This window comes from Phascolarctos cinereus, unplaced genomic scaffold, assembly GCF_003287225.1.
Source record: "Phascolarctos cinereus isolate Bilbo 61053 unplaced genomic scaffold, phaCin_HiC Scaffold_2;HRSCAF=192, whole genome shotgun sequence".
Lineage (NCBI taxonomy): Eukaryota > Metazoa > Chordata > Mammalia > Diprotodontia > Phascolarctidae > Phascolarctos > Phascolarctos cinereus.
Window position 1 is genome coordinate 272,678,092 of NW_027555625.1, and position 15,260 is coordinate 272,693,351.

Here is a 15,260-nt window from a genome sequence, read left to right on the forward strand (position 1 = left end):
TTTATGAAGTCTGTTTCCTTTTTTTTTTCACCACGATATAAATGCAGGGTGCCTATATTATTTTTGTTTTTGTTTTCTGTCCCAGCATCTGAGAACGCCTCTGTGAAGGAGTCAAGTGGCCTTTCCCAACTGGACGGTGAGGGCATGACCAGCTGCTGCCATCAGTCACCATACAGGGACAGGACTCCAACCAGATATGCAGCCTGCAGGACCCCTGTAAGGGTCACGATGATCAGCCAGAGGTCCACCCCACCCTGCTTCCTGAGTCAAGCACTGCTGTTCCCAGAACCAGCTGAGTCGATGCTCTGATTCAAGTCTGCCCTGGTGCCACCAGCCAAGTCCAGAGTGTGAGTCCTGCTCTTTGGCACATGCGCCATGAGTCACAGTACCAGCTCCAGGCTGGCTGATTCTCCACAGCTCTCCAAGAGCAGCCTCTTGAACATCTTGGGCAGCCCTTCACCTGAGCGGATGGGCCTAGCTGACTCTCTGCCACCCACCCCACAGAGCGGGACTCCATCTCCCGGGCCCCCCCCACTGCCCCTGTTGCCTAGTGGGTCCCCAGGGCTGGATGGTGACTGGGAGAGCCGGGAAGAGCTACGCCTTCGAGAACTAGAGGAGGCCCGGGCCCGGGCGGCCCAGATGGAGAAGACCATGCGCTGGTGGTCAGACTGCACAGCCAATTGGAGGGAGAAGTGGAGCAAGGTGAGAGCTGAACGCAACAAGGCACGGGAAGAGGTGCGCCAACTTCGGCAGAAGCTGGAGGCCTTGACTAAAGAGCTGACGGGGGCCCGGCGGGAGCGGCAGGAGGCCCTGAACCAGAGTGAACAGCTGGGCAAGGAGGTGGCTCGACTTAAGGGGGCCCGGCTACAGGAGGAGGAAGAGGAGGAGAACCACCAGGAGGGAGAGGAGGCTCGTGAGGAGGAGAAAGGCAGGGGCAAGGAGAAGGAGCTGGACAACAGGATGGCCTCAGAGAAGGAGAGTCAGGGGGTTGGCCTCGAGCAGGAGCCCGTGCGGGATGTAGGCTTTGAAAAGCCAGCCAAAAATAAGGTAAGCAAGCTGGGTGGGTGGGGAAAGAAGAGCATTCCCCCATTCCATGCACAGAAGGGTTGCCTTCCTTTCTGCAAACCAGCTGGGCTCACCCCTGTAGTCAGGCCACAGGGCACATCATCCCAGGACTTAGGGGCTCGAGGCTCATACCTCAATGCACTGTAGTAAAGCCACTTCAGGCAGTGTCCCTGAAAGTGGTGAGGTAGGCAGGAGTCCTTTCCCCTAATCTGGATTCAGCTCCTGTAGCTTGTACAAAGGCCAGGAGATTCCCTCTGCCTCCTTCCTCTAAGCCAGAAGCCAGATCCCCACCACCAGCAGTAAGGCCTGGTCACTGGAGAGAACCAGGATGGATAGTGGGCCCTCTGGTGACTTGCCCACAGCTCCCCAAGAGTGGCTTGAGATTCACAATTACTTCCTTGGGGCCAGTGATTTGTTCCACTTTTGCGAAGTGCTTGAGAGACCACAACTTGAGTGTTGGGGGAATTTGAGGGACAGGAGGGGCACTCTGTAGATCTATGACATTGTCTAGGAAAACCTGTGATCAGTTGAGTAATAAGACCCCAGATCACCTAATTGTGCACTAGCTGTGTGCCTAACAATGCTGAGCCCTACTAGAAACAGAGAAATAGGTGCTAGTAGTGAAAGGAACACTGCCCTAGACCTAGCTTCTAATTTCTGATTAGAACCAGCCGGCAATGTGACTTTGCACATGTCATTTCACCTTGGTTATCCTTTCTTTTCAGTTTTTGATCTCGTCGTTTTCAGTCATGTCCAATTCTTCATGGCCCTTTTGGGGGTTTTCTTTGCAAAGATAGTGGAGTGATTTGCCATTTCCTTCTCCAGTTCATTTTACAGATGAAAAAACTGAGGCAAACAGGATTATGTGACTTTCCCAGGCTCACACAGATACTAAGTATCTGAGACTGGATTTGAACTCATTAAGATGAGCCTTCCTGACTCCAGGCCTGGCACTCTATCTCTTTTGCCACCTAGCTGCCCAGTTTAGTCTTCTGTAAAATACAAAGGCCGGATCTCTCAAGTTTCCTTCCAGCTGTAATACCCTAAATTCCATTTCCATCACTGTGTCCTATGGGACCATGAATGCATAGGCAACAGATGGGGAAACTGAGACCCAGAGATTTGAAGCCACATCTCCCAAGTCCCCTGGCCTAGTAAGTGGCAGAATCAAGACTAGAGCCTGAGTTTCCTGACTCTGATCCAAAGATTTCCCTCTACGCTAGGATTAGTGTTCACTCTAAACCCAAAGTGATGAGGCCCGCTGAGTAATGCCCTGACCTGGGGGTGCTCTTCACAGGAGCTGGAACTGATGGAGAACCTTCTGAAGAGTAAGCAAGAGGGGCCTGAGAACTGGGAGGCACGAAGCATGGGGAGTGTCCGTGCTACCTTCAGCCGGCAGGAGCGAAGCCGACTGCTGTGGGAGGAGGTGTCCACCATCGAGGAGGATGTCACCAAGGTGACTGCCCTGAAGCTTCGGCTGGATGAGTCCCAGAAGGTGCTGCTCAAGGAACGAGAGTGAGTATGGGCAGCTGGTGGGCCCTACTCTGGCTGCACTTGAATTTCCGTTTTGGCCAGCTGACCAGCACAATGGCCAGAGGATTGCAGCAGCCACAGAGAGAGTGAGAAACTGGGACCCAGCCTAGAAGGCAATGTCAGACCTTTCATTATAATGTGGAAAACAGGATGGTGGAATGGGATGTGCCTTGCCAGGAGAAAACTCCCAGCACTGAACGAAGGCAGGGAGGCAGAATGGGGTGGAGCAATATATGCCAGTATTCGGATGAGCCCAGAGGGATGTACAAACCAAGTCTAGTAATGTTGATGAGGCACAGAGTAGGGGATAGCAGTGGGGAGGCTGCCCGGAGATGGTGGGTCTTCTTTTGTATTTTAAAGGAGAGAAGGGACATGAAGCCACTGCTTCCCCAATAGGACCTTTGACCACTCCCTTCAATAACTAACAACATTTCCAGGAGGGAACCGAGAAATCCAACCTCCAGTGGGAACACTGCATGGAAATCCCTAGGGGATAGAACAGGGAGAGCCAGGCACCCCAAAGGCTAACCAGGCCTTCCCCACCTACCCACCCACCCCTAAACCCCCAGGGATAAGCTGTCACTGAGCAAGAACATTGAAAAACTGGAAGGGGAGCTCAGCCAGTGGAAGATCAAATATGAGGAGCTAAGCAAAAACAAGCAGGAAGTGCTGAAGCAGGTGAGACCCTCTCCTACCCTCTGCTAGTCTTCCTGGCTCCTTTCTTCTGTGCACCAGCCTTCCTTTATCCTCTTAGTTTAGGGAAGTGAAGACAGAACTCTTGGTCTCTCATGTAGGCTTATCTGTGTCCACCAGAGGGGGCTGTCAGCCCAGGAGAAAAAAGTCTGGCACAGGAATATAGAAAACCAGTAAGAAATATTAAAAGCTGGAGAAGACTGGAAATCATGTGGTCCAGCCTCCTGATTTTGTAGGTGGAGAGACCCTGGGACAAGGAAGCAACTTTCTTGTTTCCTTCACCCTACTCCCCAACCTGGCTTCAAACAGACTAGCTGCTTCCTCCTTACCTCCTTGAGAGCACTGAAACCATCCAAGATGAGCTCCCTCAGTGCTCTCCTTTATCCCATCTCTTCAAACTTCTTAGCATCTTCATGAGCTTTCTTTGCCTTCCTCTTGGTCATCAAAGAAGAGCTGTCCCTAGGGGTCACCAGGGCTACCTGTCCCTTTGATCCTGTTCTCTTCCACTTCAGGTATTATTCCCTATGACTTCTGCCTCTATGCCTAAGAACAGACTCAGGTCTTATCAGTAGCTCTTTTTTTTCTTTTTAACCTTCCCTTGATCCTTTAATTCCATCCAGCTACCATCCCATTTTTCTCTTCTCTTTCACTGTAAGACTTCTTGGAAAAAGCTATCTTGAGGGGGCAGCTAGGTGGTGCAGCAGATAGAGCACCAGCCCTGGAGTCAGGAGGACCAGAGTTTAAATCCAGCCTCACTTGACACTTACTAGCTTTGTGACCTTGGGCAAGTCACTTTAACCCCATTGCCTAGCCAAAAAATAAAAAAGCTATCTTGACCTGCTGCTATCTTTTTTTTTTTTTTAGTGAGGTAATCAGGGTTAAGTAACTTGCCCAAAGTCACACAGCTAGTGTTGGTCAAGTGTTTGGTCTGCGGCCGGATTTGAGCTCATGTCCTCCTGACTTTAGGGCCAGTGGTCTATCTACTGCACCACCTAGCTGCCCTATACTTTGATCTTGTTATTACTACCCTCCCCACAACCCTTTGCAATCTGCCTTCTTCACCATTGTACTGAAACTGTTTTCTCCAAGGTCACCTGTGACCTAATCACCAAATTCATTGGCCTTTTATCTTTCTTCATTCTCCTTGACCTGTCTGGGACTTTTACCTCTACTGACAACTTCTTCCTTCTGGACACCTCCCCTCGTGTTGCTTCAGAGACAACATGCTTGCTTGTTTCCTCCTTCCTCTAACTATTCCTTCTGATTCTTTTGCTGTTTCCTCATCCTTTTCCTGACCCTTTAAAGTGGGTCCCCAGGAAGACTCTTCTGGGCTTTATGTATCCCTGCCCTTTCTCTCCCTTGGCCATCTCAGTTACTCCAGTTACTCCCATTACCACTCCTGAGCCCATGAATCCCAAACCTTTCTAGTTCTAATTTACCTTCTGAAGTCCAAGCCCATATCTGTAATTGCCAGTAAAATATCCCTATCAGAGTGTCCCACCTCTTACTCACCACGTCTAAAACTAAGCTATTATCATTTACCTAAATCTGCTCCTTCTTCTGACTACACAATTTCTATCTGTAACACCACCATTCATCCTATATCTCTTGTTTGAAATCTTGGTGTTATAGTGGACTCTTCTCTTTGGCTGACTTCTATTCAAATAGTTATGATGTTAAAATCCTACTGATCCCATCTCTTACACCAGTTCCTTTCTTCTATCACTACTGTTATCAGTCTAGTACAAGCCTTCATTACCACCCACCTGAAGTATTACAGTATCCTCCAAACAGGTTTTTTTCTACCTCAACTTTCTTCTTCCCCTTCTCTCAACCTTTCACCCTTCCATCCTACTTAACTGCCATTTTTTTTTAATGCATAGATCTGGCCATATCCCTCCTCTGCTGAAAAATCTTCATTGGCTCTCTCTTGCTTCTTGAGTAAAGTGCTAACTCATTTGTCTGGGATTCAAGGCCCTCTGTAATCAAATGCCACCCCACCTCTCTAGCCTTATCTTATATTACTCCCCTCCATACACCCTATGCTTTGGCCAAAGTGCCTGCTGTCTGCTCCCAAAGAATCTGCTCCTTCCTGCCTCCGTGCCTTTGCTCATACAGTTCCCTGTACTAAGAATGACCTCCACTTCACCTTTTGAATTCTTATCCATCCTTTAATGCCAGGCTCAAATGCCAGCTGCTTCCTGAAGCTTTCCTGATTTCAGGGAAGTCTCACCCTTCACCTTCAGACTTCACATAGTATTTTGTTTTTGCACCTTCCTAATGCAGTTATCATAGAATATTATGAATTATACTTACATGTGTCTGTCTCATTCTCCTTTTTGGCTCTAAGATCTATCAGGGCAGGGACTAAGTCTTAATTAAATTTTTTATCTCCACTAACACAGTGCTCTATACAAGTAGGCAACATTTGCTGAATCAATAGAGAATGTGGTGTAGTAAACAGAATGGTAGACGTGGAATCAGAAAGACCTGGGTTCAAGTCCTGCCTTATACAATTACTAGCTGTATGACTTTAGGAAAGCCATCTAACCCTTCAGGACCTCAGTTTTCTCCTCTGAAAAATGGATTAGAGGGGGTTAGACTTGAGAACTTCTAAAGTCCTTTCCAGCTTTAAATACATGATTCTGTGATCGACAAATGACTTGCCCAAAGTCGCACAAACTTAGTAGAAGAGCCAGGGCTGGAATCCAGATATCTAACCCCTAGTCTAAGACTATATACTAAGTTTGTGCAACTTTGGGCAAGTCATTTGTCGATCACAGAATCACATATTTAAAGCTGGAAAGGACTTTAGAAGTTCTCAAGTCTAACCCCCTCTAACCCATTTTTCTTTTTTTTTTTTTGGCTAAGCAGTGGAGTTAAGTGACTTGCCCAGGGTCACACAGCTAGTAAGTGTTACATGTCTGAGGCCAGATTTGAACTCAGGTCCTCCTGGATCCAGAGCCAGTGCTCTATCCACTGTGCCACCTAGCTGCCCCTAACCTATTTTTCAGAGGAGAAAACTGAGGCCCAGAAGGGTTAGATGGCTTTCTCCCCTAGGAGCTTTCCCTGTTCCCTCTGTTTATTCCAACACAGTGGCACAGCTCCTTTATCGATCCTCTGTGGGTGGGCCACATGACCTCCAAGGTCCACACCAGCTCTAAGGGCATCCCTACTCTAACACTGTATGTTCTAGAGTCCCTTCCAACAGTCAGTCTGTGGCTCCCATTCTGTCTGTGTTCTACGCTTTGCCCCTCTGCCCCAAACTGTGCAGCTCTGTCCTTGCCTTCTGGATTCTCTGGTGACCCAGACACATGGGGTGGGGAAATTGGTGTTGTCTCCACAGCTCAACATCCTTAAAGAAATGCACCAGGATGAACTGGGCCGCATGTCAGAGGACCTGGAAGATGAACTTGGGGCTCGGTCCAGCATGGACAAAAAGATAGCAGAACTTCGAAGTGAGGTAAGATGGAGGGAACAAGAAGGGCTGGAGGGATTCAGAGGCCCAGCCACCAGGCTCAGCCATGGGTCTGAGGAGTTTCCAGGACCCTGGTCTTCCACTTTGGCCAGACAGGTGATTATCATTAATAGGGTTTCTACTATAGGCAGGCACAACATGGAGAGAGGCAAGGCAAAAGGAGGTATAATTCCCATTCTTAGGGAGCCTCCATTCTGATGGAGGGCATACCAGTATCCACCAACATTCTGTGAGCGTTTGCCATGAGAAGATCCTGTGTTCAGTGCTGGAAGAAACATAAAGGTGGCCAAGACCCTTTTTGTGCACTCAAAGTGGTTCCAGTTTGGTTAGGGAGATAAGTGTTATATAGAGGTATATATATATATGGTGTGTGTGTTGTGTGTGTGTGTGTGTGTGTGTGTGTGTGTGTGTGTGTGTGTGTGTGTGTGTGTGTGCGTATGTCGAATAGGCACATACATGTATTGTGTGCCTGTACATGTACACACGTATAGTGGTGTGTGTGTGTGTGTGCACGCGTGCGTGCACATGTATGTTTATATGCGTAAGTGTATATTAATACATGCATGTATGTGTTATATATAATATATATTAATACACACATATATATGTATTTATACACACACACACACACAGAGACACATACCCATACAAATACAGAGTTCCCTTTCTTTGGAGATCTTCTAATAATAAGGCTTTATTCGTTAGGAAGCCCTCCGTGTAATAGGGAGCCTCAGCCCTCAGGAAGCCCCCAGCCTGTTTGGGGAGGACATGCACATGTGAGGAAGACATAGGACACATACAGCACAAACATACAAACAAACACAGGCTAATTATAGCTGATGCAGCTGGACTTACTTCCTTTAGCCAGAAATGGCTCAGCAGGATTGGAAGCTGGGGGAGCCCAGCTGGGGTTCTTCCGTCTTCCCCCTGCAGAGTAGGTCCCCTTGGACTCTCCCCCAACTTTGCTTCCCCCCCAGATGGAGCGTCTGCAGGCAGAGAATGCCGCCGAGTGGGGCCGGCGAGAGCGGCTCGAGACAGAGAAGCTCAACCTGGAGAGGGAGAACAAGAAACTTCGAGCCCAGATTGAGGACCTAGAGGAGGTGCTGGCCCGAAAGCGGCGCCAGACGGCCAGCGCCCTGGACTCGGACCTCAAGGCCATCCAGGCCGAGCTCTTTGAGAAGAACAAGGTGGGGGGACCTGGACCTGGCTGGGTACTTCAGCCATGGGTGAGGGGGAAACGGAATAGTTAGCATTGCTAACATTTATGTAGCTCTTTAAGGTTTGCCAAGCACTTTGCATGTATGATCTCGTTTTATCCTCATAACAACCCTTTAAAGTATCCCCATTTTACAGATGAAGAAATTGTGGTTGAGAAAGGTTAAGTGACTTGCCCAGGGTCACATTTTAGCAAAGTAGCAGGATATAAAATACACCCACATAAATCATCAGCATTTCTTTACACCACCAGCAAAATCCTGCAAGAAGAAATCTTAAGGGATACCCCAAGTTGCTAAAATTATTGTTTCAAATGGCTTTTTAGTTGAATTTCTAGGATTTTCCAGGTATTTCATCGTATCATCTGAGCGGGATTTTATTTCAGGTCTTCTTGAGTCCAAGTCCAATGTTCTGTCCTCTCTATTACCTAAGGAAACCCATGACCAAGACACAAGAATGAGACACAACCAGGGAACATCCAATCTCTTCTGCTAGCATGGGTCCTAGGACAGTCAGTCAGTAAACATTTATTAAGCACCTACTACGTGCCAAGCACTATGCTAAGCACTGGAGGTGCAAAGGAAGGCAGAGGAGAGTCCCTGCTCTCAAGGAGCTCACAGTCTAATTGGGGAGAGAGTATGAAAACAACTGTGTACAAACAAGATACACTCAGTAAATTGGAGAAAATCAACAGGGTGACAGACCTTGGCTGAGCTAGGCTGTGAAGTGAGAAGCAGAAACATTGTCTCCATTTTTTTCCCACAGACCCCACAGTCAAGGAAGACTCTTAGAAAACTGAGGGAGTCAAGTTTGTCCTTGGTGCCTTTCCACTTTTCCCTTGGAGGATTGTAACCAGTTCTGGCAACCATATATTGGGAAGGATTCAGAGGGTGTCCAGAGGAGGTGACTAGGGTAGTAGAGGGCCTCAGGATCACAGCATATGAGGTTCCAAGGGAAAAGAAAGCTCCTCAAAGGCAGAGGCTGTTCTTTTTTTCCCTTTCTTTTTTTTTCTTTCTTTTTTTCCTTTCTTTCTTTCTTCTTTCCTTCCTTTTTCTCTCTTTCTCTTTTTCTTCCCTCCTTCATTCCTTTCTCCCTCTTTCTTTTTCTTTTTCTTCTTTTTCTCCATCCCCCAGCATAGGGCCTATAGTAGACATTTAGATGCTTTTTGAATGAATAAATCAGTGGAAGGAACAAGGGATGTTCATTCTAAAGGAAAGAAGTCTTTGAGGAGACGTGATAGCTACCTTTAAATATTTGGAGGGACTTCACATGTGCTGCTTAACCACAGAGGACAAAACTAATAACAATGGGTGGAAATGAGAGACAGATTTAGACTTGGTGAAAAGAAAAACTTCCTCCTGTTTAGAGGTGTTCAGAAGTGGAAGTAGCGTCCTTGGTGAGCAGTGAGTTCCCCCTCCCTAGAAATCTTCAAGCAAAGATTGGATGATCATTTGTTGAGTATTTGGCAAAATGGATTCTTGCTCAACTGTGGACCTAGATGGTCTCTGAGATCCCTTCTGAATCTCAGATTCTGTCATTCTCTGCCCCCTTCCTTAAGGCCCAGAGTCCTCATTCATTTAGTATTCAGCAAATCTTTACTGAGGGCACTTTCTCTGCCCATCCCTATCCTAGCAACCAAAGGAAGAAAGCCTTTTCATTCCTCTCTCAAGAATATCAGTAACCCATTCTTGGCCAAAGTCTGCAGTCTCTTCCCCATTTCTCTCCCTTCTTGGCCTTTCCACTATGCTTTCCCTCTGGCCTCACACCTCTCTTTCTCAAAAATCTCTTCGCTTGGTTTCCATGATATTATTCTCCTGGTATTTCATCATAGATTCTTAATAAACAAGGATGTCTTAAGTGCTTACTATTCAATTCAGTTCTGCAAACTTTATTGAATGTTTGCTGTGGCAAGGCAATCATCCAATCAAGGTGATTCTGCCCACCAAGAATTCACCATCTAGTTGGGAAAAAGAGATACCTATGGAATGCTATTCAGAAACAGTGATGGGTAATGGGTTACCCAGTTCACTAGCTGTGTGATCTTGGACAAAGTCATTTCACTTCACTAGACCTCATCTTCCTCTATAAACTGAGGAGATTGTATTCTTAAGGTACTTTTCGGGGCTAGTATACTATCAATCTAGGGCCCCAAGTGCTTTAGAACCTTAAAGAAGGAGGGGACCATTGAGGACTAGAATCTAGAAAAGAGATAGGACTTTCATTGAGCCTTCAGGGATGAATAGGACTTGGATAGACAAGGAGTAATGGGGAGACCATTTCAGCATGAGCTAACCTCAGCCAGATCTTCCTTCAAGGGTCATGTCTGGGGTTTTCTTTGTAAAGTTACTGGAGTGGTTTGCCGTTTCCTCCTCCAACTCATTTTACAGATGAGGAAACTGAGGCAAATGGGTTAAGTGACTTGCCCAGAGTCACACAGCTAGTAAGTCACTGAGTCCAGATTTGAACTCATGAAGATGAGTCTTCTTTGACTTCAGGTCCAGCACTCTATGCACTATGGCGCCACCCAGCTGCCCCTGCTGCCCCCTATAGCTCCCTGTTGCCTTTAAGATTAAATATAAAATTCTTTGGTTTTTAAAGCCCTTCAAAACTTGGCCCTCTCCTACTGTTACACTTACTGTTACTATTACACTCTCCTACCTTACACTTTCCTCCTCTCCACTCCAGTCCAATGAGACTGGTCTTCTTGTCGGTTCCTGAACAAGAGGTTCCATCTCCTAACTCTGAGTGTTTTTCCTGGCTGTCCTCCATATCTGGAATACTCTTCCTCCTCATCTCCCTCCTGTCTTCCCTGGCTACCTCTAAGTCTCAACTCAGATCTCACCTTCTGCAAGAAGCCTTCCCCAGGCCTCCTCAGTCGTGGTGTGTGCCCTCTGAGATTATCTCCAACTAACTCTATATAGTTCTTGCCTGTACATGACTGCTCGCATGTTTTCTGTCCTTCCCCAGACCATCTTGAGAGCAGGGACTGTCTTTTGCCTTTCTTTGTATCCCCAGCACTTAGCACACAGTATATGCTTAAAAAATGCTAGTTGACTGACTGACAAGCTGTGTGAAATGATGCCAATCAATTCCTCTCTCCACCTCAGTTTTCTCATCTATAAAATGGCAAGAAAATATTTGCCCTACCTACCTCATGGGTTAGTTGTGAGGGTCAAATGAGATTATGTAAGTAAAGTATTTTGTGAGTCTTAAAAGCGTCATGTCACCAAATCATAGCATCTCAGGGCTGACCTTAGATGTCATCAAGTCCAACCCATACCTAAACAAAAATCTCCTCGACAGCAAACCCAAGAAATGGTGGCCAGACCCTTTGCACAAGGATCTCTGGTGAGAAGGAATCCAGTGCCTTCCACTTTTGGATAGCTCTAATTGTTGAGAAGCTGCTTGGGTTTTTTCTGACACCAAACCTCAATTCATTTACTCTACATCTCTACCCACTGTACCTCAGTCTGCCCTTTGAGGCCAAGCAAAACAATCTGACTCTTCTTAGACTTCTTAGACTTAGACAGTCATCACGTGTCATATCCCCTCATTCTTCCCCCAGGCTAGCTATCCCTAGTTCAATCAATCAATTAACAAGCATTTATTAAGGCTTACTGTGCAAAGAAAAAGAAAAACAATCCCTTCTTGCACAGAGTTCATATTCTAATGGGGGAGACAACATAAATAAATTAGAACAGAGAAGACAAATCCAGGATAGAAGGGAGTTAACTGTTGAGGGGATGGCCCTAGCACCTACAGGGACCAGGACAGACTCCCTCCTGGAGGAAGGAGCCCTGAAGCTGAATCTTAAGGGAAGCCAGGGATCCTCAGAGTTAGAGGCTAAGTCAGGAGACCATTTCAGGCATCGGGAATAGCCAGTACAAAGCTTAGAGATGGAAGATGAAGTGTTTTGAGGGAGGAAATGGCCTTGGTCAATGTGACTGGATTGAAGAGTGTGTGGAGGGGGAGTAGAATATAAAAAGATTAGAAAGATAGGAAGGAGCCAAGTTATAAAGAGTTTTTGCTGTCAAACATAGGACTTTATATTTGATTCTGGAACCACTCGAGTTTATTAAGTTTGTGTGTGTTGGCTGAGGCTGAAGAATGGGGGGTACACGTGAAGATTACTTTGGCAACTGAGGCTGTATTGGAATGAGGAGAGACTTGAGACAGGGAAACTGGCTAGAAGACCATCACAGCATTCCAGGAGAAAGGTGATGAGGACCTGAATTAAGGTAGTGGCTATAGGGGTAGAGAGAGATGCTTTGAGATGCTTTAGAGAAGGAAATGACAAGGTTTTGTCAACTGCTTAACTATGAATGGTGAATGAGAAATAAAAGTTGAGGATGATACCAAGGTTGCAAATGTGGGTAACTAGAGGGATGGTGGTCTCTTCCACATTGAAGTTTGGAAGAAGGGAGAGGTTTTTTGGACGACAGAGCTATTGAGTTCTGTTTTAGACATGTTGAGTTTGAGATGCCTATGGAACATCTCAACATTGGCTTCTTCCACCAGACTTCATTATATAGATATAGATATAAATATAAATGTAGCCTGATGTGAAGGCTTTCACTCTCCCCATTGCCCTTTTCTGGATGCTCTCCAGCTTCTTAGTGATGACACTCAGAACTATACAGAGTATTCCAGATGAAGACATCTTAGATGGCTTAGTGCATACAGTGGTGAGTCTAGAGTTAGGAGGACCTGGGTTCAAATCCAACCTCAGACAGGTACTGGTTGTGTGACCCTGGGGAAGTCACTCAACTGCCATTTGCCTCAGTTTCCTCAACTGTAAAATGGGGATAATAATAGCACCTACCTCCTACGGTTGTTGTAAGGATCAAGCAAGATAGTGTTTGTAAAGTGCTTAACACAGTACCTGGCACATTGTTATTGTTGTTTTTCAATTGTGACTGACTCTTCATGACCCCATTTGGGGTTTTCTTGGCAAAGATACTGGAAGGTTTTGGCATTTCCTTCTCTAGTTCATTTTACAGATAAGGAAACTGAGGCAAAGAGGGTTAAGTGACTTGCCCAGGGTCACACAGCTAGGATGCGCCTGAGGCAGGATTTGAACACAGGTCTTCCGGAGTCCAGGTCCAATGCTCTATCTATCTAGCCACCCCGCTGGCACATAGTGGGTGCTATATAAATGCTAGCTATCATCATCATCATCATCATCATCATCATTTTTACTATTATTATGTTTGCCTCTATCCAAGTCACTGACAACAATGTTAAATGAGAATGGCATCATGACATAGTGGATAAAGAGGTGGCCTCATTCAGGAAGACCTGGGTTCAAGTCTTTACCTCTGGCACATACTGGCTGTGTGACCCAGAGTAAGTCCCTTAAACTCTCAGTGCCCCAGGCAGCTCTCTAAGACTAAAGAAGATGCAGAGAAGGTGCTCTTGGGCTTTGGTGGAATGAGTCGTCCATCATGAGCTCCTTACACTGATGAAATACCTGTTCTGATTTAAAATAAACATGTCAGAGCATAAAGCCAAGCACAGATCCCGGGGGCACTCTACTAGAGATGGCCTTGCAGGCGGATTTTTTTTTAAACCTGTATTTTCATGATACAGGGAACCCCCAATGTGAAAACCTCCTCTGCAGAGGCAGGTCAGCACCTTCTATACACCTTGCACCTTTGAAGAGTTTTCTGAATCACTGAGAAGGCCCAGAGAGCCAGAATGTGTCAGGGGCAGAACTGGACACAGTTCATCCTAAGCCTGCCTTTTTTTTGGGGGGGCAATTGGGGTTAAGTGACTTGCCCAGGGTCACACAGCTAGTGTCAGGTGTTTGGTCTGAGGCCGGATTTGAACTTGGGTCCTCCTGACTTCAGGGCCTGTGCTCTATCCACGGCGCCACCTAGCTGCCCCCTTGAAACCTGCTTTTTATCCACCATTATTTGCATCTTGCCATCCAAGTGAAGAGGATTCAGGACCATTATTTAAGTTCTGGATTCACCTCACTTTACTTTTGTTGGGCGGTCTTGTTAATAAAAATAGGTCCATAAATGAGAGCTACTATAATCTGCCTCTTCTGGCCCTTTTCCTACTGCACCTAGTCTTGGCTGCTAAGGTGGCAGCATCTCTCCCCGGGCTCCTTCTCATCTCACCCTCAGCCCCTACCTTTTTTCCCAGGAACTGGCAGACCTCAAGCACGTTCACACCAAGCTGAAGAAGCAGTACCAGGAGAAGATGGCGGAACTGGCCCATGCGAACCGGCGGGTGGAGCAACACGAGGGGGAAGTCAAGAAGCTGAGGCTGCGGGTGGAGGAACTGAAGAAGGAGCTGGCCCAAGCAGAAGATGAGGTGACAGAGGCCAGGAGTGTGGCCTGGCAGTGGTGCTGGTGATAATGATAATGATAATGATAATAGCTGGTATCTATGTAGGGCTTTATAATTTCTAAAGTGCTTTGCATATATATTAGTTCATTTGAGCCTTCCAACAACCCTAGGAAGAGGGTGCCATTATTATTCCCATTTTACAGATGAGAAAGCTGAGGCTGACATAGGTTAAGTGATTTGCCCAGGGACACCCAGATAGGATCTGAAAAAGGATTTGAACTCAGGCCTTACCTGACTCCAAGTCCAGCACTGTCTCCACTAGAACATCAAATGGTCAGACAGGGGTCGCTACACTTTACATATATTATTTCATTAGCTCCTCCCAGCAATTCTATATGCTAGGTGCTATTGTCATCTCCATTTTACAGATGAAGAAACCGGAACTGAAAAAGGCTGAGTGACTTAATCTAGGTCACATAGCTAATAAGCGTCTGAAGGCAGGATTTGAACTCAGGGCTTCCTGACTCCACCTAACTACGTATTAGTGCAGCCCCAGTGCTGGGGCTCTGTGCTGTACACTACAAGATACAGAGATAAGGAAGGTACAGCCCCTGCCCTCAAGGGATTTCCCATCTACAAAAGTGAACCAGTAATACTATAGAGACACCTCATGTAGTGGAAGGAGCATTAGAGCATTTAAACAGTAGACATCATCAAATTCCAGTTTTGACCTGTAATTGGTGAGTGGCCTTGAGCAAGTCACAACCTCTCTGAGCCTCAGTTTCCAAAGAAAAATAATCTTTGCACCATCTGCCTCATGGGACTATTGTAAGAAAATCAGGTTATGTTATAATATAGTCATAGTATGTATTATAAAAATATGAATTCTCATTATTAATGTAATTACTAATGGTTGTTTTTGTTAAAAATGATGATGATGATGCCAGGCAGTATATGTAGAATACCAAATGGGTGTGAG

General features: G+C 46.3%; 1 protein-coding gene across 3 annotated transcripts in view; it reads left to right on the forward strand.

Moving 5' to 3' along the window:
- The window catches only part of CCDC102A (coiled-coil domain containing 102A), a 56,503-nt gene that overhangs the window by 19,348 nt on the left and 21,895 nt on the right, over positions 1 to 15,260 (forward strand). For all 3 annotated transcript variants that reach the window (XR_002320533.2, XR_013484742.1, XM_020965697.2), the window contains exons 2-7: positions 86 to 1,047; positions 2,363 to 2,580; positions 3,168 to 3,276; positions 6,638 to 6,754; positions 7,747 to 7,956; positions 14,135 to 14,305. Coding sequence is in view for 1 of the 3 variants with exons in the window: in XM_020965697.2 (XP_020821356.1) it covers positions 376 to 1,047; positions 2,363 to 2,580; positions 3,168 to 3,276; positions 6,638 to 6,754; positions 7,747 to 7,956; positions 14,135 to 14,305 (1,497 nt within the window). In the remaining 2 variants the exon portion in view is untranslated. The remainder of the gene's footprint in view (positions 1 to 85; positions 1,048 to 2,362; positions 2,581 to 3,167; positions 3,277 to 6,637; positions 6,755 to 7,746; positions 7,957 to 14,134; positions 14,306 to 15,260) is intronic.